This window comes from Ischnura elegans, chromosome 3 (assembly GCF_921293095.1).
Source record: "Ischnura elegans chromosome 3, ioIscEleg1.1, whole genome shotgun sequence".
NCBI lineage: Eukaryota > Metazoa > Arthropoda > Insecta > Odonata > Coenagrionidae > Ischnura > Ischnura elegans.
This window is the reverse complement of record NC_060248.1, coordinates 11,174,100-11,197,438: the sequence shown is the minus strand read 5'-3', so window position 1 is coordinate 11,197,438 and position 23,339 is coordinate 11,174,100. Positions and strand designations below refer to the sequence as shown.

General features: G+C 38.2%; 2 protein-coding genes across 2 annotated transcripts in view; one reads left to right on the top strand and one right to left on the bottom strand.

Moving 5' to 3' along the window:
* Nucleotides 1-8,315: 8,315 nt before the first annotated feature.
* LOC124155435 (cytochrome b-c1 complex subunit Rieske, mitochondrial) lies at nucleotides 8,316-9,693 on the bottom strand. The gene is made up of 4 exons (XM_046529248.1): nucleotides 9,456-9,693; nucleotides 9,227-9,370; nucleotides 8,974-9,151; nucleotides 8,316-8,843 (listed from the first exon to the last, which is right to left on the bottom strand). Exons 1-4 carry the CDS (start codon nucleotides 9,661-9,663, stop codon nucleotides 8,555-8,557), a joined length of 819 nt encoding a protein of 272 aa, XP_046385204.1. The 5' UTR covers nucleotides 9,664-9,693; the 3' UTR covers nucleotides 8,316-8,554.
* Nucleotides 9,694-9,837: 144 nt separating this feature from the next.
* Nucleotides 9,838-23,339, top strand: part of LOC124155436 (zinc finger protein chinmo) — a 35,146-nt gene continuing 21,644 nt past the window's right edge. The window contains exons 1-4 of the mRNA XM_046529249.1: nucleotides 9,838-10,442; nucleotides 10,801-10,944; nucleotides 21,626-21,696; nucleotides 21,746-21,895. Of these exons, the coding sequence (XP_046385205.1) occupies nucleotides 10,827-10,944; nucleotides 21,626-21,696; nucleotides 21,746-21,895 (339 nt within the window). The 5' untranslated portion in view covers nucleotides 9,838-10,442; nucleotides 10,801-10,826. The remainder of the gene's footprint in view (nucleotides 10,443-10,800; nucleotides 10,945-21,625; nucleotides 21,697-21,745; nucleotides 21,896-23,339) is intronic.

The following is a 23,339-nucleotide window of genomic DNA, read 5'->3' as shown; positions in this document are numbered from 1 at the left end:
GACATTCTGACTAATCCATCAACATATGCGTGTGATGGAAGCGACGAAGTCCAAGATAGTGAATCCGATGGCGGCTTTGGTGGGATAGCAAATGCACAGCTCTATCCAACAAAATGCAGCTGTCCTTTTATGAGGTAAAATCCAAATAAACCAGACAAATTTGGAATCGAGTACTGGGTTTTGACAGATGTGAAATGAAAATACAGCCTAAATGAATTTCCATATTGTGGCAAAGATGATGATTGGCCATCAAATCAAGCGTTAGGGAAATAAATAGTTACTGAAGTGACCGTAACATACAAGAATTCAGGAATAAATGTAACTTGTAACAATTATTTTCCATCCATCCAGCTGGCAGGAAGTCATAAAAAAAATGGAAAACTTCTCTTGCATGGACGATCTGAAAAAAAACAGGCGTGACGCACAAATATCGATGACCCCTAAAATAGCCATGTAATCCATTCAACGCGAATGTTCAAAAATACCTTGGGCCACACTCTTACGTAGAATCAGGCAAACTAGAACAATAATGTACTTTCACTCAGTAGCATGATCTCAGACAACACTATTTCCGAAACGAATAAAAGAATACCAGAGACCATCCTATTTCATTATAAAAACAAAGTGGGAGTAGATATGATGGATAGCATGTATCAATTTATTTACACGTCTCCAAATCCAACAGCCATATCTCCACGGGCACAAAAAAGAAAAAGGTGCCAAATACCATCAAATTGAATCATTGCACCAATTTCCTTTCCATTTTCCAAATTCCTTTTCATGTGCCAATGGCTGTTGTGCGAACACCCCCTGCCACACGCTTTTAAGCGGCTTGCGGGTTAGTGTGTAGATTTAGATGTAGATGAATAAATTGTCAAATGAACGCATTCAGCGCAAAAAAATATTTTGTGGAAACAGCGCTGAAAAACAACTGTCTGTCTGAGATTTACAACAAAGTAATAAGGTTTTAAAATTTTAATGCAAATTTTGTAAACCCAGTACCCCTATTGTTTAAACATGTAACACAACTTTTGAATTGAGTGCATGTGTTTCCATTATTTGATTTGCAATCCATTACTACATACGGTTTAATTCATGATTCTTTAAAATAATTGTTATTAACTTTTGACGATGGAAATAAAATTAAATAATGTTAAATAGTGTTTTTAATGAACTGATTTAACAATTAATACGATTAAACTGAATATTGGTTGAAAATTAGGCGCTTTATTCGAAAATACATTTTAGGGGTCAAATGACCCCTAGCCGTCCTTCTAGGTAGCGCGAAACTCCCGTCCTCCTAGTGTTAAAAACCCATTGCTTAGTTCCCCGTTTTTCAAAAATTTCCCCCCCTGGTTTTGGACCCCCCGAGCGAAATTCAATAAATTTAGGAAATTTAAGGAAATGTTTTTCATAGCTTTTGTAGTAAATTTTATCGAAAAACTATTGGCACCAACGAATGCAGCATCTCTTTCTACATAGGAATGCAATTTTTAATCAGTCTATAGCGCAACATTAATTTTCGTGCATTGACAACACCGCGCTCCCGGCCTTATGGAGATTATTAACATGGGAAACGATTCTCCATAAGAGCCCATACTGTCAACTAAATGTGGAACGCTCTATAGCCACTGTTCCCTTCGCTCTATTTTTTTCATGGATTTTTCCAAACAAGGAAGAATATGGGCGGTAGAAAAATTATTCGTTATATACACGTCGAACAAAGTAATATCGTAACCCTGCATCAGGGACGCAGCCAGGAATTAAGGCTGGGGGGGGGGGGGGGTTTAGGTGTAGCTAATACCGGGGTGTTTGGGGGTGTGGAATTTTCACCAGGATAAGCGGTAGGTGCGAGATTAATAAATTGCGGAATTCTAAGATAAATGGTTCAAAATGGTGAGTTTTACGGCTTTCTAAGGGATATTTTATTAATCCTTACACAATTCTATTGGTAATATCAATCCAATTAAGTAAAATGGATTAAAATTAAGCATTTCTCTGAGCTCTGTGGGGGGAAGGTTAACCCCCAAACCCCCCCCCCCTCGCTGCGCCACTGCCCTGCATATCTCAACAACTTTGCTAACCGTCAATTTCTCGCTCACTTTAGACGTCAGCACTAGAGGGCAGCACAGATTTTAACCATCGTTGTGTGAATGCACGATAGTTCCAACGATTGCTGGAACAATGGTAATCTGAACGAGGCATAAAAGACTCGCAGTGTGTCACTGCCTCGCCTACACACTCCCACTCAGGAGACCGCAACGCCGGAGTCGAGGAGGACCTTGAAGTTCTCTCCTGCGCGGAATTCCACACGCCCGGGCACTTGGGCAACGGCGTCGTGCATCGTTTTCGGCGGCGACGCCCAAGTTTCACAACGCAGCGTGACCGCATATTAATCACTTAACACTCGCGAGGTCCGCGAGCACATTTGCTTTTCGGAATCGCCCGGTCATTGTGGGAGGGATTCGATTTTACGCTCATCACCACTGCACCGCCGGAACTCGATGAAAAAATTGTACCTACCAACCTCCTTCTCCGAATGTGATGTAAGCTCGTTAGGTGCACGGTTTTTTTACGCAAGTGCGCGGATCGAAAATGACAACGCCCGCGCGAGATTTCGCTGTCGAAGGCGAAAATATTTGGCTGTCAATTGAAGTGAAACCGAAAGTGAAGTGAGCATGCTGCGGTGGCGGAGAGGTGGACCAAAATTTTCAGAATTGGCTCTTGCACCGCATTTACGACTTTTCGAGATTGTGATAGAGTTAAGCCTGAAACACGCGATAATTTTTTTCGCACCGCTTCAATGATCGCGGAAAAAAATTACCACTTCACGAAATCATTTTCTGCGATTGATCCGGGGTTGGAAATGCCATCCCTTTTTCCGTCGCTGAAATCATCGCTGGTTCTGCCTTACAGCCAATCGGAACGAACGACCGCTAAAAGCAGTAGCGGATACAGAAAAAACTCAAGGTGGGGGGGGCGCAACATATCTTGAGTTGTCTTTACTTTTATCGTAATAAGAGATGATCAAGTACAGGTAAAGTGTAAGAAAATTTTATTTAAAGTGATTATAAACATGTAAACGACAATGCCATCTTATGATATAAAAAAGTTACAATTGTGATTTGCAATTTTCGGCAATACAGCCGGATCCGCAATGGGGGGGCGTGCGCCCCCTGCGCCCCCCATCTGTATCCGCCACTGGCTAAAAGCGATTGTAAAGGCCGTTTTACACGGTACACGGAATTGCACAATCTGACGTACGTGCGAAGGCGCAATCAAAATTGCGTCATGTAAAGCGGTGAATTGCTAGAACACACGCGAGAATGCGAGACGGCAAATAGCCACTGTTCTAATTTCGTTCATGCATTCGTGCAATTCCACGCCATTTTAGATATAAATGCAGCTCTAACCTGTGCAAATCCGTGCCCCGTGTAAAACGGCCTTAACGCCACCCTTGGCTTCAAATCAATTGCAGTTGCAAATACGGAATGAGTCGGAATAAGCGATGGAGTAAGGGAAGGTGGGAATGACGGTGTGATTCAGAAAATGATGAGTCGAGCGACCCACTCTTTTGGTCCGTGAAAACCTATCGCTGGAGCCCTCACTCTGAGGAACGGAAAAAATGATTGTGTGACTCAGGCTCTAGAAAAATAAGGCCACCGGTGTTTCTATCCGTTGCCTATACTTCTCGAACTATTCGCCACAAAAATTCGGCGACGATAACCCTTTAGCAGATAATTTGATAACGCCACGATCTCTTCGCAAGAAAGTCATCGCTTCTCAGCCACTCGCCTTTGCGCGAAGTCCTCCCGTGTAATGTCGTAATTTTGTGGAGCGGGGGAGGGGAGGGAATAGAACCCTCACTCGCGTTGACCCCCTATGTAGTCTAGTATCGCCTATTCTATCATATAAAATGGTACGCCTTCATTTTCGTGAGATAACTACACAATTTTACATTATGTAACAAATATTGAATTAGTCCATGATTTTCCAAAAAATATCCAGTTTTTAAGCAAATTTTCGAGCATAATTAATTACCCGGTATGGCGCGCTGTTCAATCAGACCCCAAAGTCAAGTCCTAATTGCGCCAATGCTCCCTTAGTTCGTTGCTGTTTACACTCGTGAAAGCGATTCTTTTTTTCCCAACGAAAGCTTCCCCGAAATAATGACGTCGCCCTCTTTTGCGATTTGTCATTTCAAGATTACGAGAGATTGGCTGAATGTTTTCTTTTGTCAACGCTCACCTTATCCTTCCATCTACCAAATTATTTTAATCAACTGCGATTTCAGGACTGTATGAATGATCCCACAGGAGATGGGAGAATTCCATCTCCTAAGGAATCGTTCTCTCAGTATGTGGCTTCAAACAAAGCAATTATAACGCAGGATAGGCTCCATATTTTTCATTGCATTTGGTTAGCATGCACTCCGGGCCCGTGGGTCTTTCGTATTCACGATTTTAAACTGATGAGATTACGCACATATGCCGCTGACTCCCGTGATCCCAATCCCTCGCCCTTATCGGCCTGTTTACGAAAAAAATGATTTTTTTAGTCAAAGCCTCCGTTTCTAGTGCCATGTTATTTTTTTGTGAACAGGAAACTTAACCTTCTACAATATCTACATTTTGAACAAAACAATTTTTTTTACGAAAAACTGTCATTTATAAATGAAGTTCTAACTGCCATTCAAAAGCTTTTTTTTAATTTTGCCATACTTACATGAAATTCATACATTTGAGGTTTTGTCGATAGACAGCTCTCCTATCAGCTAAAATGAGATTTGCCAGAACCCCTCAGCACTGGAAGACATTTTTCTCCTATGGGGTGGCAAACTACTCAGTCCTCCTTAATTCATTTGACTCAGAGTACATGAGACAAGCATCAAAATGAAGGTCACAATGCAGGGTGCAACCAGGAGAAAATCCTCAGGAGATTTCCACATCTACCCGTAACTACCCTAGATTAATTAGAACCTTTTAGTTGAAACACTCAGAGTGATCATCATAAACTGAATCATTAATGCTTTTTGCACACATCACTTGCACCATGCAGATTAAATAACATTCAATACAAAATCATAAATGAACACAAACCCTTAAATGCCAAATGCTGTAAGAAATGGCAAAAAATTTGTATGGGGGGCATCTGTTTTCAGGAGGGCATCAATTTTTTCCTAAAACATTTTGATGCTGGTCTATGTATCATCTGCATGAATGAAAAATCTGAATGAAGGAGAGGCTCATTCTTCACCTCTGAGAATAGAGCAGTAGTCCACCATCAAAATATAGAACACAACAGAGAACCTGAACTAGTGGCGATACCAAGATGATTTTCTCAACTACATATTATGCCGGGATTGCATAAAATCGTATTTTGTTCGAAAGTAGACATCTATGTATCCAGAGGGCAGCCATGCAGTGATAACCACAACGATTGATTGATGCAAATTCTCCAACCAAAACATGACAGAAATCATGATGCTCAAGCAGTCATTATTTGTGCCTTCATAGCATAATCAGTGGTAGTGCACATTTCACCACAGCAGAGTGAATTATTTATGGCAGGACAACATGTGAGTTAGGGATGACCAAAATCACAGACCAGTCATATTTTTACTAGTTTGTCATTGAAACTTGACATTAAGGACAGGCAGTAGCTTTGTTACTGCATGCCTATCCTACGACTCTTCTGTGTCCAATGGTTACCAATTAGAGAAAGTATGAGTGATAATGGAGAACTTCAATCAGACATGTACTGTATAAGTCATAAGGGTCAAACCAATTGCACTGCTATCACAACTGCAACAAGTTTTCTGTCCAGGATAAATCAATGCTCATTTCTTTGATAAAAATGGGTCCCATTTCTAACGAAGTAGTAACTTCAACATTTAGCTACTGGCAGCTACGTTGCCTTAATGAGAGTGCAAGGTTGTCCCTTCCTGAACCTATAAGAACCCTTTGCAGTCCAAAGTCGTGGCTGGATCTACAGAGCTAGTGCTTGCAAAATAGAGTTGAGCTCGACATCACAAGGTGTTAAGATTATGCATGGGCTGTTTCAAGAGAGATCACACACGGAAGAGTTACAAAGAACAAACACTTAGATTGGACATACATAATATTACAACCAGTGGATTTTTATTTAAAATAATGAGAACGTTTAAAAGGGTCTACAATCAATCCCATCTTTTTCCAAAAATTAATTTGGACCAGTCTACTTGAGTAAAAAAATGGCTCACAACCGGATGACCCTAGGGTGTTCATTTTTTCCTTGCAGCAAGAATCCCATTTTCGGATTTACTAATCCAAATGACAGTCCTTTCAATAGGGCAGAGGTAAAATACAGATCCTTAGGTCTGTATCAGGGTTGGATTAAGGTCATTGCGTTTGGTGGGCCTCACAATTTTCCATGGTGCCTAGGTGGTATGCAATGCCTGTCACCATAAATGTGCCTGCTTACAGACAAGTGGCTTTCAGATGGTCTCCAGTTATCTGCAAACATTGTTCACTGAACTAGTGAGACAAAAATGTGCGTTCGAGTAAATGATCATTACCTTTCCTATTTTTCCACGAATTATTGGGGGTTTAAATATGCCACTGGTCTGAATGATATGTATAAGGAAGCGAAAATTCCAGATAAAACATCATTTGCACTGACCAGGCTTCAAACCTGAATCTCATACGAACTCGTAATTTGCAAGCCTTAAGTGGTGGAACATCTGCAATAGATTCCAGAGTCTGGTTTAGAACCCTGGACAATGCACATCTCTCCTCCATGGAATTATCTCAATGGAAGAGCATTAGCAAGTGACTGTCAAGGCTTCTACACAAAGTGAATGATAATGCAAATGAAATCGTTCAATGTGTATAACAGAAACTTTCGCAAATGAACAGTCATGCGCATAATCATTCAGTGAAAATTTGAACATGTTATATTTTGCTTGCATGATCTCGTGACCATTCACCATGCCTTTGAGGAATGCCACAAGCTAGTTCACAGCTATTCCTTGGATAAACCTTATAGTGAGGTTTAAATGATACAATAATATACACTCAACAATGATCAAAGCGGGATGGGTTACTCAGGCTTGCTCTTCAGATAACTATATCTCTCATTTTTTTTGAATATTCATTTGTAGCAATATCTTCAATAAAAGATGGAAACGTTGGTCCCCATCAGTTATAGGTAAAAGAGTGGTCAATAACTACAACATAGATATTTAGCAATGAAATTGGGAAAAAGTACTCCCAATATAAAAGGCAAGGAATGCAGAACTACAAGACCTGATCAGGATCACATAACCTTTCTCCAAGCAATGTTTGTATGGTTATAACATTTTTCCTGGTATACCTTCCTTTTTCCAAGAACACTTAGGCATTTTCACCATTCCTTTTGACCCTCGTGAACTACATTCAAGCAACACAGCAGCATCATGTGAGTCATTAAAAGATTATGATAAGGACATTTCATGCTTTAGAGACCTGTGAGGACGTTTCTCCTCATGGACCAAAAAATAAAGAGATCTTAGTGACCTGCTATGAATATCATTTCAAAGGCTGACCTACCATACGACAAACAAATTCAGGAAGGAACTAAAAATGATTTCAATGTCAATGAGGTCATTGTACAAGTAACAATTCCACGCTCAATTAACCAAGCCGCTAATGGCAGGGATAATCAAAAAAGGTTTTAAATCAAAGACCAACCTTAGGACGGAGTAACGTAAAATGTCTATATTCATAACGTAACCTCCAACTGGACCTTCAATGCAGCCAAGCATTATCTTTATGACCTAATTTATGAAAACAAATAGTAACGTAAATAACGCAAAGAGGAAGGATATGTGTAGCCATGAAGCTCCAAAACACAATATTTACTCAGCTAATAAATAAAATTTAGATCACATTAACTTTATTTGCACAAAATTATCCTCAAAGTTAGGGGTTTCACACATCAATAACTTGAACACTTGCAAATAATGAACTAGTATTCCTTTTAAAGACAAATTAAAGCATAGGTGGCCAATAGTATCGCTTCCATCGATTATCCCCAGCAATTACAATCTCATACCTGCATTTCCATCAACAATAATAATTAAAAGAAATTCCACGCCACAAATTTCTTGAAAAAAAAACCACAGGGGTTCAAATCGAAAATTAGCATAGCACACCCACATTCATACAGACACCCACACTTGACAACAAGGGTAGCAATATATATGTTACAGCAAAATATATAATACTACTTCCGATTCGAACCAAGGAACAATAATCGTATTCCTGGCTCATCTACACAAAATCATCAAGACAGGATAAAAGTCCAATCACTGCATTATCAATGCATGAGTTGTTTATTTACAATATAGGCACGTACATACCTCATAAATAAGTTTTCCAACAATTTCACTATTAAATAATTTCCTATCCACTGGCAGATTTTGTCTTTCCAAGGAATACCGGAATGGCCAAGCAGAAAACTAATTAACCTCTAAACAAGTTCTCTTATTCAGGATAGGTCTTTGGTTGCCAGTAGGAATTTTCATCTAAGATCTTTAACCTACAATCAGCAAATTCTCCTCGGGGAACTCGTAGGGTGGTATTTCTAAGTTAAGAGGTGCAGGGCCTTTGCGGATACGGCCTGAAGCATCGTAATGGGAGCCATGGCATGGGCAATAATATCCACCGAAGTCTCCTGCATTGGCGATGGGTACACATCCCAAGTGAGTGCACACACCTATCAAGACAAGCCACTCGGGTTTCTTCGTTCGGTCATCGTCGTGCTGAGGGTCTCGGAGAGTTGAAATATTCACAGACCTCTCAGTTTCGATCTCACTGGAAGTTCTGCGAACACAAGAATGTTTATCGTGAATCACCCTCATTTGCAACTTAAGACACAAATGCGCACTTTACCACTCAATGTTACTCAAATACATGCAGCAATGAAATAATGGTAAACATTATTATTTCTCACCTGTGCCTTATGAAAAGGGGCTTTCCTCGCCACTTGAAAGTAACACTTTTACCCTCAGGGATATCAGACATTTTGATTTCAATTTTGGCTAAAGCTAAAACATCAGCCGAGGCACTCATAGAACTAACAAACTGCGTCACGACAGCTTTTGCAGCATATGCCGAACCAACTGCACCCGCTACAAAAGAACAAAAAGTGTATCAGCAACAAGGCCTTTGGACAATAACGAAACATTAATATTGAAATGTCTTACCTCCCACAATGAGGTACGTAAATGAATGACGGTTGGCAACGCTATCCTTCGCAACTGCATGGGTTTCCTTCACCCCATCTCTCCTATACTTAGTGAAATCAGGAACTTGGATATCGGAGTGAGCATATCGTACTTGGGTTGGCACTAAAATTGCATAAAAACGAGGGCGTTACTTACGGTTGCCTTACAATATAACTTCGGCTATGTTTTAGAATTATTAAAAACAAACCAGTGGGTCCAGATGTCACAGACGGAGAAGTTCTCGGCAAAATTTGATTCCATGAATGAGCGGATAATACTTGTCCAGATTGCACGACAATTTTCTCAGTTTCCGTTACGACCGGAGCAAAGGCGGATTTAAGCTGAGACGCAACTACTTGCGTTGTGCCTTTTAAATAAGGCGACAAATTACTGGATTTTGATATTATACTTAACATTTTATCAAATTATTTGTATACTTCACCCAGCACCTTTGCCGTAACCAATATGGAGGCCAAAAGGATAGTGACGTAAGCGTAGTTCATTTCGATTCCACCAGAGGGATTATGAAAATTTTATGTTCCAAGTAATTGCAAAAGTGCATTATTTATGCGAAATAAATGTAGACAGAGGATTAAGCTATCAGGAAAACTGCCTGTGAAATTTTAATTTGTGGATCAACAGACAATCTTTGGCTATTGGTTAGGATTTGCGGTGTGCATATCTAACAGTGCAAAATGTTTGCTATAACTTTCATACCACATACCTAACGGTTTCCGGCTGCTCCTCAAGAATTTCTTTTTATGCACAGGTTGGAGATTTTAGTTATTTATAAATATATGTTTTTCTTGAATTGCTTGTTGATGCTGAATTTTGGTTTTCATTGATATTTAATTGCCGCAGTGACGGCTTTATGTGCTAAATTGGGACTTGGCTTCTTAATTTAGGGCAAATTCCGAAATTTTACAGTACCCATGTAGGGGGCAGAATGTTACATCGCAGTTGCATGAATCGTGTCAAGATGGTTGCAAGTGAATGCCTTTCGTTAATATCAAGTGATGGCGTTTCGCAATAGTTGTTGTTGTCCTCAAATGACTTTAAATCTGAAATAAGAAATTGTGCATTACGCAGTGCAACAGGCTTTAGATCGATAGCGAAACGTATGGAATATTCACTTCGGACGTATTGGACCGTGCAATTTTTTTATGGCCAGGTGATTTGCCAAGGAGACAGAATGGTACGGTTGCACTTGACATGAAATATATGACTCTTAATGAACTTTACTGAATGGAAATATTAGTAATTGGTGTAATTATATTATTAGTGTTGGAAATTAGGCTTATGTGTGTTAAATGAATCGTTTTTCGGAAAATATTTATTTTTGAATGCTCTATGCAATTACTTTGCCGTTCGATTGAAGTTGATTCCGTGAGTGGGTGAACTCAGGCTCCATATTGAGGTTTTTATGTGTTAAATGTTTATTTTTCAGCTCTTAGGATCCTATATGTGCACCAATTATTGGAGTATTAGTTGCAAACGCTTTTGAAGGTCATTCAGCTTTATGTGCATTTACAGTGGATATTATTTTTTTGCAGCTTAAACATTCCATGTAACACCAGGAATGGATTCACAACAACAGTTTTGTTTGAAATGGAACAGTTTTGGCAGTAATTTGGCAACAGCATTTGGGAACCTTTACAAATCGGAAAGCCTAACAGATGTGACATTATTTTGTGAAGGTGAGTTAAATATGTATTTTTGCTTTGTAACTTAATTGTGGAATGCCGAAAAATATGTTGGGTTATATTGAAATACCTGGTGATGTTCCGTTAATCTCTAATTGGTGATCGAAAATTCGCAATATTGCAATCGAGTCTCCCTTCGCGCCTCATATTATCTCCCGATTTCATATACTTATTAAGAGGAGAGGCATTAATTTTTTTATATTAAACGGTATTTATTTAGTTTTTTTCTATGCACTTCAGTGTTTTGCATGATTCTAAAAATTGCACAGATATTTGCAACATACCCTAGTGACGGTACGGTATGCACGTTATAGTCCTTACCCAACCTCTGTGACTCGGTTGTATATGATGCTCGCCAGAATAGCTATTTTAGAATTATGAAAGGCGTTGAGGTGTTTTATTAAATTTGTTTATAGCACATGTTACACTTTCATGCTCGTAGAGATTACTTTGCCTCTTCTCGCATCTCACCTCTAGTTTGCGTCTGAGGTATTTGTTTTACTTAACATTTGCCAGCTGTTTATCTTTTAATATGAGGCTTTTTTAACTGTCTAATCGGTATGAACTGATGATTATCGTTTAGAACGTGATATTTTGACTGTGCGCGCATTGCGTGCCCTAGTCTGCTAATGTTTCTAGGTCACATAGAGCGTGCCTAGCACTTACCAAAAACTCATTTTCCTGCCTTTATACTTCACTAATTTTTGTCAGGAATTGAGCCTTTTTAAGTCTCAATCTGTAATATTCTGTTCGTTGTGTTTGTGCGTAATGATCTCGGTGACTTCAGTTTTGAAAAATAGCTTTTCGTGATGATTTGGTGGACACTAATTCTCGTTTCAAAATTAATAGCCTATTTTTTGTTATGGAATCCTCGATTGTCATTTATTATGGCCATCAGAAATAACTGCATTATTTAGGTGGTTCATCTCGTTGCTAAATTAATAGCGTGTAAATACAGGTTCAAGCCTCGGAAATGCTTTTCTTAATACTTTTGCCTTTTATGCTAGGCTTAACCAGTCATAATGTTGGTTTTAATAGTGTATTCAAATTTTCTGAATAATACCTCATGCAATCCTGTGCATCACTGGGAAGGTTATACCGAAATTGCAGCAAACTGGAGTACTTTGAAATTAGTGTAGGTATTTCATTTGCCAATTTGCAAGTCAAATTCCGTATAAATGCCACTTACATTTCATTTTGTAGTATGAGTGAACTCAGTATTTAGTTTCATTTTGTGTAGATATATTTAGGCACAACATCTTATGTGTCTATTCTTCTGCAAAATGGACGTTAAATTCTCATGTGTCACTGTAGATGCTTATATGTTTATCTTAATCTACGCTTTCTTCTGTTCTCCGTTATGAAATCTTTTGGCTGTGTGACTTCTGTCTTTAACCATAATGTAATGTGTGCATTTATATCTTTCGTATAATGGTTGCATAGTGATTTGATGTGATGTTTCAATTGTGCCAGATGCAGTACTCCTTTTTTTTCTGACATATTAACAGATTTTAGTGAGCTGTATGCCCTGAAGTTCTGTGATAGAGGTACAATAGTCTTTAAATAACTAGTGCGAAAAACTCGGGTGACGGTTGACTCGGGTGCGGGTGACTCCGTAAAAAGTTATCACCGTGGCTAGTCCCGGTATACTGTCATAAATTTAAATAACTAGTTTGTTTAGGTCCTCCATGATTTAAGGCTTAGCCAGTCTGAAGGCAGGTTGAGCAATCATTGTCATTCACAATCTTTGCTTGTCAAACAGCATGTATTAATAGTAATTAAGATTGGCTACTGTCCCTCATTTCTCATTCTCAAGTCAGTTTCTTTGTGTGCGTGATGTTCTTCCTTATGTCCTTCATATTTCCACGTTCGACTTTCCCCTAGGGGCTTTATCTTAAATTTTTTCCTTCATTACTATTACAACTCTATGAATGAATTACTGCTCTCCATCTGTGCCTGTTTCTATGTCCTACTAAGAGCATGCTTACAAAGTGATGCATTGATCACTGCCCAGGAGCATTGGCTGATTAGTGGGGTGTGAGGCTGTAGCCAGAGAGGGTTTTTTGGATTTTTTAATGGGACAGAGACATATAATGTATAAGTGGGCAGGTAGGAAGAGGAATGATCTCCCATACATTTTTGGAGCTTAAGGGTTTTAACTCCTTGATGCCCTCCCCACTTGCTACAGCCTTGCTTGCTCTCACACTATTTGTTGCGATCCTTTGGTGGTTAGAGACTAGCAATTTACTGAGGACTCTTTCCAAATGTGCTTGAATAAGTCACCAATGAAGGTAATTGCCAGTGTATTCTATCAAAGGTTGAACCTACATATTCAAATCCTGTGGAATCTATGTTCTTGTTGCGTTTATTTATTACTTCGCCATTTAGAATTTGTCAATGCAATCTCATTTTTAGATTTACTCCTTCATTGCAAGGGTAGCTAATTTTCTTTATAGTGTTATGTAACCAATAATGGGCCAATTTTTTGTTGTTGTGCATGGTTCTGCTGCTCTATATTTTACCGCAAGCCCATCTTTACTTGACAAATTTTCTCTCTCCTATTTTTACTAAAACCCTTTCTTTCAATTTAACTAATGATCCAGTGTATTCCATTTTCATTCAATTGCTGTGCAAAATGTTGATTTTGCTTCATAACTTGACTCTTTGCCTTCATTAGAGAATTAATTTTCCTCTTCCTTTTATAATGTTTTATATTTTCTCCTCTTAATGTTTATTTAGCTGGAATCAGCAAAGTATCCAAGTGATAACACCTATTTCATGCAAGCACTGCTTTAAGAAATTTCTTGAGAAATGGGTATGATGTGATTCTTTTTTTTGGGTCCCATAGTTTGGTTGGAACCTTACTTTGCATAGGAATTTGCTTTCCTTGCCTCAACATCATTTATGCATCTTTCAAATGAGCCATCTAATGTGTTTAAAACATTAATCTAGTGCTTCATGGGCACATGTGGCTTACGAGTATGTCAAACAGTTCAGGTGTGCCTGCCATCAGATATATTTCTCAAATTCTTGTGACATCATTAATCTCTTACTAGCCGGTGAACGCATTTATTTGTCTGATTCATCTTTATCACTATAAACATTCTGAAGAATGGAAACAGTAAGTGGCTAGAATAGCAGCAAATGAGTATAGTGGCGGTTCCTTCATATGTAAGTCTGTGAGCTTACGTGAAATCGGGGAGGGAGCTAATAGTGTATTCTCAGGCATTTATTCATTCTTTAGGATGCAAAGTACATGATATAGGAGCTGAGGGTGCGTAATCCTAAGATGCCAGTGTGGGAGGTGGAGAAATTTTGTTCCTGTAAGACTTTCCAATGCAAGGGATTGCCATGAAGTCTCTTCCATTAAGGATGACCGTAACAAAAAATCTTGAAGTGAACATTGAATAACTGGCTTTTTAGATTTTCCCAGGAATATCTGAAAATGACTGCAGTATTTACTGAATAGTGATTTCTCCAGTGCATCCAGAGCACATGCGCAGGATAGGGCAGAATGGCCCCTCATGTGAGCCATAAGAAATTCAGAAAGTGGTGAAATACTGATGAGTTGCTTCGAGAGTTAATTTTGGCTTAATGTGGTGGTATTCTAACATATATTAATTAAAACAGGAGCAATTTTCTGCTACATAACAATTGTATTCACACAGTCAGTGTCAGTATATGTATTTCGTATAATCATCAGGCAGCTCCAAAGCTAGAATGTCTGCTGCCTGAATCAACTCTCAATACTTGTAATGCTGGCATGGAAATGAAGACAGAAATTTTCTCAAAATGACTACCAACTATGGTAGTGCATCTTTCAATATTTACTTTCGACCCAACGATAGTACGAAATGTATTGAAACGTCCATGTGAATAAAATTGTTCTTCGTAAATTGCTCGTAAGTTTTGATTTACATGATGATTTGATATTAATGAAGTGCCATTTGTGATTTTTCATGGTGATGGTGGAATTTAGTTGTGTAATTCATAATTTGCTGGTTTAAGTCGTAAATTTCAACCGCAGAATGGCAAAAATGTAATGTGCTGGCATTAAACTATGAACAATTCCACCAAGGTGAATTTATTAGAGAACCCTTAAATTCATCACGATGTAGATGCTGCTTATGCAACTGCTTTTGATGTGCCAAGTCAAAAGCTTTTCTGCAATAGAGTGAAAATTTTATTTTTTAAGAAAAGCATCCCCATATTTTGGCTAGTACTGCTGAGGTAAGCGAATGCATTGACCAGGAACTTGAAAATGACAGTGTGCAGATAGAAGTCTGTGCTGGTGGATTGGCCTAGTGGTATCTACTTCTAGAATTAATAGATGTTACTCACCAACTAGCCCATAGTGATCAGAATTCGTTATCCTAAGGAGCACCCTGAACACTCAAAGGTCCATCAGATTAATGAGACATGTTTCATTTGTTACTGAGGTCATCATATCTCATCACTTTGAAGTACCATTCGTTAGGAGTCCACTGCGTCTACTTCATTTGTGACTTGCAACTTAAGTCCACATGAACTGTTATTTCATCCTATGAGTACGCAACCTGCTTAGCGCTTCTGTGTAATGTACCCTCATACTATTAAAGTCGTAGTGAGGTTCTCTGGGATCCTGAAGCCAAGGTAAATGAAGGCAATGGACTATATTGCCTAAGTGGCTGTCTGGCAGTGGTAATGATTAGGGATGGAATAGGTATATGAATCAGTATAAAATATATTGGGAAGAACCTGATGTATGTTTAAATACATGTGAATGTATGTTTAAATAATATGCAACCCAATCTTAAGTGAGTGCAAAGCAGGGAATTTCAATGAAGTTAAAATTTAAATAGTAAGTCATTTTTCTTGTTCAATTTTTTTGTTTCTTGAACAAGAGACTGGGCTCTTTTCATGTACTGATCTTAATTTTAACTAGCCCTTTTGCTTTGAAATGGAAATAGTATCACTGCCTCGCTTATGGAGAACTTAGTGGATGTGTGCATTGCGCTGATATTGTTAAAGGGTTGCAATTTTATATTTGCTTTTATTTCTAGCCTTTATTGAGAAAGTAACTTTGGAGCATTGGGCGACCTCCATGGAAAGCATGAGGATAATAGTGGTGGCAATAAAGACTTATGAACCCATATATTATAGAGTTCCAGGGATTTACCTCATGATGCTATTCAATTTTTTGTAGCTGTCTGCCATCTGTGATTGAATTGTCACGTTCATTATTTGGAGAATTTTTCTGACTTCATGATGCCCCTAAGCTAAGAAATGCAATTCTGAAATAGCGATAGGTAGGGATGCTGCCCGGACAGGTTCATTTTTCATGTGATCCTGCCTTGGCAAATAGAACATTATCTGTAGAAAAGGTTATCCTTGCAGTGGATAAAATTTATATCAACAACTTGTGGACTCAGCTTACCAGGCATAGATTCTTTCTAGATACAAGGATTGGTGTAACACCTGTCATCTATATGAACACTATAATGAGAGTATTTAGCATGGTTTACGCCCAAAACTAATTCTGGAATTACATTTATTTTCAATTGCTTTAAAGTGTGGAAAGTATAATGCGATTTAGATTTTTATTTACGACATTATTTTACTCTACCCTCATAATGTCAGTACACCAGCTGCAACCCAGCCTAAAGGCCTGGTTACGCAGCACATTAGCACATACAAGTTAATGTATGCTTGCGTGAATGATTTTGATGGACCCGGAACGGAACATGTACAAATGCATGAATCAAATTAGAACGAGTTCTATTTTCTGTGCATGTATTTGCACAAGGTGGGTGGTTACTCAGTGCATTTTGGCATTCATGCATTTAGACATTAACCCGTGCGTGTTCATGTATCGTGTAAACAGGCCTTACGTGACAGTTTGTGTTTATCCACATGCACTTTTGCTGGTAGATGGATGAGACTTCATTGATTGTCCCACTAAAAATACAAATGTAACTGGATCACCATCATTGGTCAGCAATCAGGTTGGACTGATGTAGCTTTGTACTAACTACTCCTGTCACCTAAACTTTTCATGCATATGTATTTCTTTTCTTTCACATCCATCTTTACATGTTCCATTTATTATATCTGAAGTATTCCTTTTCTGTTCTTGCCATCCACTTTTCCTTGGGTGATTGTCTGCATTAGGCCATTTAAGTTGTTTCATCTTCTTTTAGTTATCATATGCATCCTCTACTCTTCAAAGGACTTCCTCATTGCTCACAACAGGGTGGTTTCCTATTATTTTCTTATTGCCTAAATCAAAAAATTATTACTCGTATAGTACGCATTTCACGCTTTTAAATTTTTAAATGACGATACAGCAAAACCTCTATATGGTGAACCCCTTTACATCATTTACCTCCATACTTCATACCACCCCTATGGTCCCATCAGATTTACATGGAAATTAATAGCCAAACCTCTTTGTAGCAAACCTCTTTATCTCTTAAAACCTCCACTTATTATAGCAAGGAGACACACGCAAGACGGCCTAACTACCTCCGCAAATCTTACCGAGAAAACTAGAGACCATTAATACAGCAGCGATATTGTACATGGAATGACATTTTCAGCGATAAATGTTTCACCCATTTTTTTTTCTTATGCACCATTAATATTCTGTAATTTTCATGTTATTCATTAGTTGTGGCCATTTTGTTTCATATGAGAGCATACCTAACAGTAAATAAGAAAAAAGATATCCAACTATCCTAATCATTTTAAGTGACTGTTGAATTGAGAGAGATCATGTAGTTTTCTCTCGAATCATGGTAAAAATCATGCTATAACGCTTGCTTTTTGTTATCATTAAATAATAAATGTATGTTCACTAATGCATGCATATTTGTTTAAACGCATAAATATAATGGTTTAAAAGACACTAGTGGCTTACATTTCCGAAGGATATGAAAAAGTGGTGCCTGTCACTGAAACCTCACTATACTGAACCTCCATACATCAAATTGCCCAAATTTTGGTCCCCTCCATTGCGATCTAAAGAGGTTTTACTGTATCTATTTTTCGCGGTTAAATTAAAAGTGAAAAATTTAAAGCGTGCGAAAACACGACGGCTAAGTATGAATGCTGGGAAAAGCCTGTGTGATGTCATTCTGGTTCCCGCTACCGCCGTATGACTTGGGTCGAGGATATATGCAGGCTGCTAGCAGGTAGCGCTTGGCTTAAATAAGGATTATTATACCTTTTCTAACGAAGGAAACTTTACGACCATAGGCAGTTTTAATAGGTGATTATTAAGAGATGTTTCCCTGAGCTCTGTGCCTCATGCATGCATTGGTAATCTCAAACGATGTAAAACTGCTATCTATTCGTATAGAAAGTAGGTCCTTGTGATGCCACATGGAGTGGCATAGTATGGGCACCTAGTATAGTATGGGTATGAATACACTAATAGTGGGTAATGAATCGCAATCAATGTCTTTCGTTTTCTTTGATGAAGGAAACTATCCTATTGTCGAAACTTGCAGACTGTAGAAAGCTAGGAGAAAAATGGGTGGAGTCATTAATGGTGGACTGCAGTAAGAGCCTGAATTCTACAGTTTAATTCAACAGAATTTTGTTAATATCATTTATTTTAGAAGGATTGCTTGAAGCATCTTAAATGCTTTGCATTAGCCTTTATACAATCAGCCCTTTCATGCAATGTCAAGGGAACCAATGCCGTTGTTTTCTGTGCCTAAGTCGGTGCAAAATTAATTTCACTTGTTTGAATCTGTCTCCAAATTTAAATAACATAGCTGAATTACATATAATCTTTTCATAAAAGGTATCTCAATTGAAATAATGTGCTTGATCTTGGTCCTCTTGGAACTTTTAGTGCTCACCATGTAATTTGGAACATTTTAAAACAATCTGAATATTGTTGTTATTTTGTGGTCTACGAATAACTGTTTCTAATAATTCAGCTGTTAATATTTTTCTGAAAATATTTCTTTGTTGATTCATGACCTAAAATTCTTTGTTATAGTTACAACAAATTTTGTGAAAGCTTAATTTGTAAAAAACTTGTTCTGCTATGGGCTGAATCCTGAGTGTTGAAGACAATATTCTTAAGATATAGTATCTATCTTAGTGAGGTGAGCTTTACAGAATTTTGGTGTTGGTCAAATAGTGGAGACTGTAGTTGTAAAAATCCGGATAAAAGAAATAATTAGGGGTATGTATTAGTATTCATAATTGAAGTTCGTCCCTTTTGCTTGCAAATTAAGAATAGTAGTCTTTTTAAACTTAAAATTTCTAAGTCTTGCAAGTTAAATCAGGGGTTTTAAAAGTCTGGTGAAACAGGGAACTGTGGGAGACTGAGCATGTTGCAGACCTCATATTTAATTCCAATCTCTTCGTTTGGGACTGGGCATTTGAAGGATTTTTTACCAGAATGATGTTGATACATGAAAACCATCATTACATGTTTAATTTAATGTATTTTAATATCATTAGATGCATTTTACTTATCAGAGATTTTAGTTCTTAAGTTTTCATATGGTATTTGGTGAAATGTAGCCCTTTTGGTGAGGGAAACCTTGCAAAATCTACAGGTATACCAAATTTCCTTCTTATGTTTATTTGCAAAACTAACTTGACATGTCCGTGATGCATTTTTCTTCTTCCCATATCCCACTACCCTCTGTTGTGTGTTTCACCATTCCCCATGCTAGCTTTGCTGGGTTATCTTGACAAGGCAATTGCTGAGTCCGCCTTTCTCTCTTGTTGTCCATATTATCAACTTTTTTTGTCCACGTCATAGTTTTTCCAAGCACGGAAAAGTAAACCAAGAACATATATGCTCTATCTACTCCTCCTATGTATTTATTGTTTTTCAAAATGTACGTTGGTTTGTTCTGTATTTCTCCCGCCCACCTGTTTTGTTTTCCTTGCCTATACTTGAGTCGTGAATTGTGGAAATCCTCCTCGCCTCTCTCATGTCCTTCCACGCAAGCAGCAGAACTTCCCTCCATTCTACAGAGCATGTAGTCACCTTTCTTCATACTTTCGATTTCATCTAAAAATTCAGTGGAAAGCACTATTTGTCACAAATGGTTTCACTAACACAACTTTTTCCACTGGAAGATTTTCAGCTATTTGTACACTATTTTAATAATTGTGTTGGAGCACATGATCCCAACGGTGTAAATACTGATCTAGAAGAGTCGATATGGTTTCCTCTAATTTTTTTCCTTAAGTTGTGTATATTTCTATGTTGCAAATATGCCCAGTTTTACTCTCACATACCATTCACATCAATAATCTGTGATATGCCAATTTCCCAGAGATTGCATTTAGGCATGCATAATTTCCCCCGAAAATCTTCCAAACTAATTGAATGGTTAATTTTATTCCATGTCACAGAGGTGTCTTTCACTAAACTACCATCACAGTCACTTACTTCTGAATCACTGTTATCAGTGTAAACTAACTATGCAGCTTTTTTTCGCCTGTCTTCCATCAATATCAAAACTAATTTCACTATCCGAGCCCTCACATTTGTCTACACTATCATCTGGCAATTCCGACTATGCAACAATACCTTCGTATATAACCTTCTCTGTCATTCCATAAAATGCTCCACCACTAGTTGATGCAGTTATTATAGATAAGGGCTTATTACTACAGGAGTAATATTTCACTAGACAAAATATACAGGAATTATTGCTGAAAATTATCTAAATCTACGTAGTCGATGCACTTTCATAGGGTAAATGCACAGAACATTTCATCCAAGGAAATGATTCTTCTGTCGACTACGTGACTTCAGACCTATAATGAAGAGAGCAAAGAATACAAGCACATTCCGTAGGAGACTAATTGTATTCTAAGCAGGGGAAACATAAGAGGCTAATGAAGACAGGTGTTGTGGCTATCTGGTCTTTTTCTATCAAGGACTGAAGAAAGGGTGAATGTTGAAAGGACCCTCAGATTCTTCGGCCCTTGGAGACTTATGCGTTTATGTTGAGCAGTGAAGATAGGATGTCTTGTGGGAATCCAGATAAAAGTGCATGTGAAGGCCAGTCGAAAATATGCATCTAGTGATGACATATTCGTTAGTCACTTTACGCCATTGTACATTAGGCGATGAGAGAATTTCCAACTAATAGATTTTGTATTAGTACTGATAGAAAAAGACATCTGATTAGAGCTCTTTCTCATTGGCTAAAAAATATGAATCGTTATTAATTACTTAATCGTTAAAAAAATATGATTTCAGAACTCAGGAGAATTTAATGTGCTAAGAGTAAGAGAAATTAATAATGGTGTTTTTACCAACCTAAGTCTGCCTTAAAAAATATTGTGTGTCATGGGGCATAGTTAGAATGAAAGGGAAAATGATTATTTTTGGCCAGGAAACTTCAGGAAAATGTCAGAGAATTCATTTCCATGATATTATGACATCAATATTTATAAATATATTGTTCAATTCCCAATCAAGGTGAAATTTTTCCCATTTGTTTTTACTAGTTGCCTTTGTCTTATCTTGGTGCCATTGTCTTATCTTTGTGCCACCACTGTGTCCTATGTTTTTGTTTTATCTATTTCCGTTAACTTCTATTTGTGATTATATTTGCTTACTGTGACGGTTGTGATTTAGTATTTGATGTACGTTTAAATTTAAATATGCATTACATTGATTCAATTTTCAATTAACATTTTTTTCCAGGAGTTACATTTAGGGCTCATCGAGTGATTCTCGCAGCATGTAGCAAGCATTTCCAAGAGCTGTTTGAGGGCGCCTCAGGATGTGGCGCGTGGGGAGGTGGGGGAATGGGCGGAGGTGGAGGGGGGGGGTTGCCCTCCTGGCCTCCTCGTCATCCTCGATGGTACGTCCTCAGCCAATCTAGCTGCCCTTCTTCAATTCATGTACAGGGGGGAAGTACATGTCTCACAAGACTCCCTCTCCAGTTTTCTCAAGGCAGCAGAGTGTTTACAGGTGAGCCGTTTGTCTTGTTTCATCTTTCTCTATGGATATATTTTTTTTGGTCATATATACATATTTTGTGTAAGTGATGTCATTAATATTCTGAACCACGCTAGAAATAATTACAATGATAGTTTGTGCTCCAAATGGAATTCCTCTACCCTCTGTGAATTACATTTCTCTTTGTAAATTAAATTTTACTTCATATTGTACCATTGTAGAATTTTTACAATATATCTTTTTAAGTCTCTTGAAATTTGCTGAATTAGTTTTTGTTTAGTCTGTTTTTGAGCCAATTTTTGAAAAGTTGGCTCATTATCAGCGGTTTTCAGGAAATTCATTTTACCACCTATAGACAAACCAAAGATTGAAGAAATAAGATACTTCAGTAAGGTCATCCAAATTAACCCCATAATTAGGGAGCAAAATTTCACTAATGCATCACAAAGGCTTCACACCCTGTGGACTCAGGTTCATGTCCTGGCAGAGGCAGAAAGTTTTCAGAGATGGCTATTTCCCTGCTTGAAAGTAGTGTGGAGGGAACTTCCAGTGCAACACACTGTCCGGCAGATTAAGCCCTCATTAAGCATGTTGTTACAACCTGGCTAATTCCAGCACATGGTTTCCATCCTCCCTCCCTTACCTCATGGTGAAAATGACCCCAACTGTCGGTTTCCCCCCTCAAAATACTATTCCATTGATAATATGGAGCACCCGGCAGTGGCGTAATTATGGTGGGGGATGAGGGGATAATCCCCCATCCCCAGGAAGCCTCAGAGAAATAAAAAAAATTGTCTAGCTTTGATTTACAGCAACTGCATCTGCTTAAAGTTAAATTTTAAGTGCCAAAATGATGTAAAACATATTTACAGGCATGCCTTTATTTTTCATTTTGCGGGAATCCCCGTTGCCTCAGGGGGGGGGGGGGGGGAAGCGGCCCCCCAACCTGCCGCCTCCCCGGTACTACCATCCCCCAAAGCATATTCCTAGTTACGCCACTGGTACCCGGGATATTCTGTGACTAAGATTTTTCCGGTGCTTAGATCACTTCTTTTAAGTGAGCATTTGAAATAACCGTGCAACTGCCGTCAGTGATGAATGAGCAAAAATAGAACCCAGAAAAATCTCCTCTCTCATAAATGTTTACGCACTAAAAAAGAATTTTCCCATAAAACTTATGCTATAGTAGATTGAATCTACCGGGAATAGCTTCTATATCGGCATTCTTCCGCGAATTCAGTTCCGGGAACTTCGAATAACAAGCCGCGTGATTTGTCGTCAGAGAATAATTTTATGTCCCATTTTTTATAACAACACCAGACACTTTTTGTACTTCGATATAATGGTTTTAAGTCATTCCTGAGTCAAAAGGGACTGCCTTATCTTTCGCGTTTTGAATATGACTTTAATGATTACGTTACGACTGATGATGCGAGTTATTCTCAGAGGGTATTCA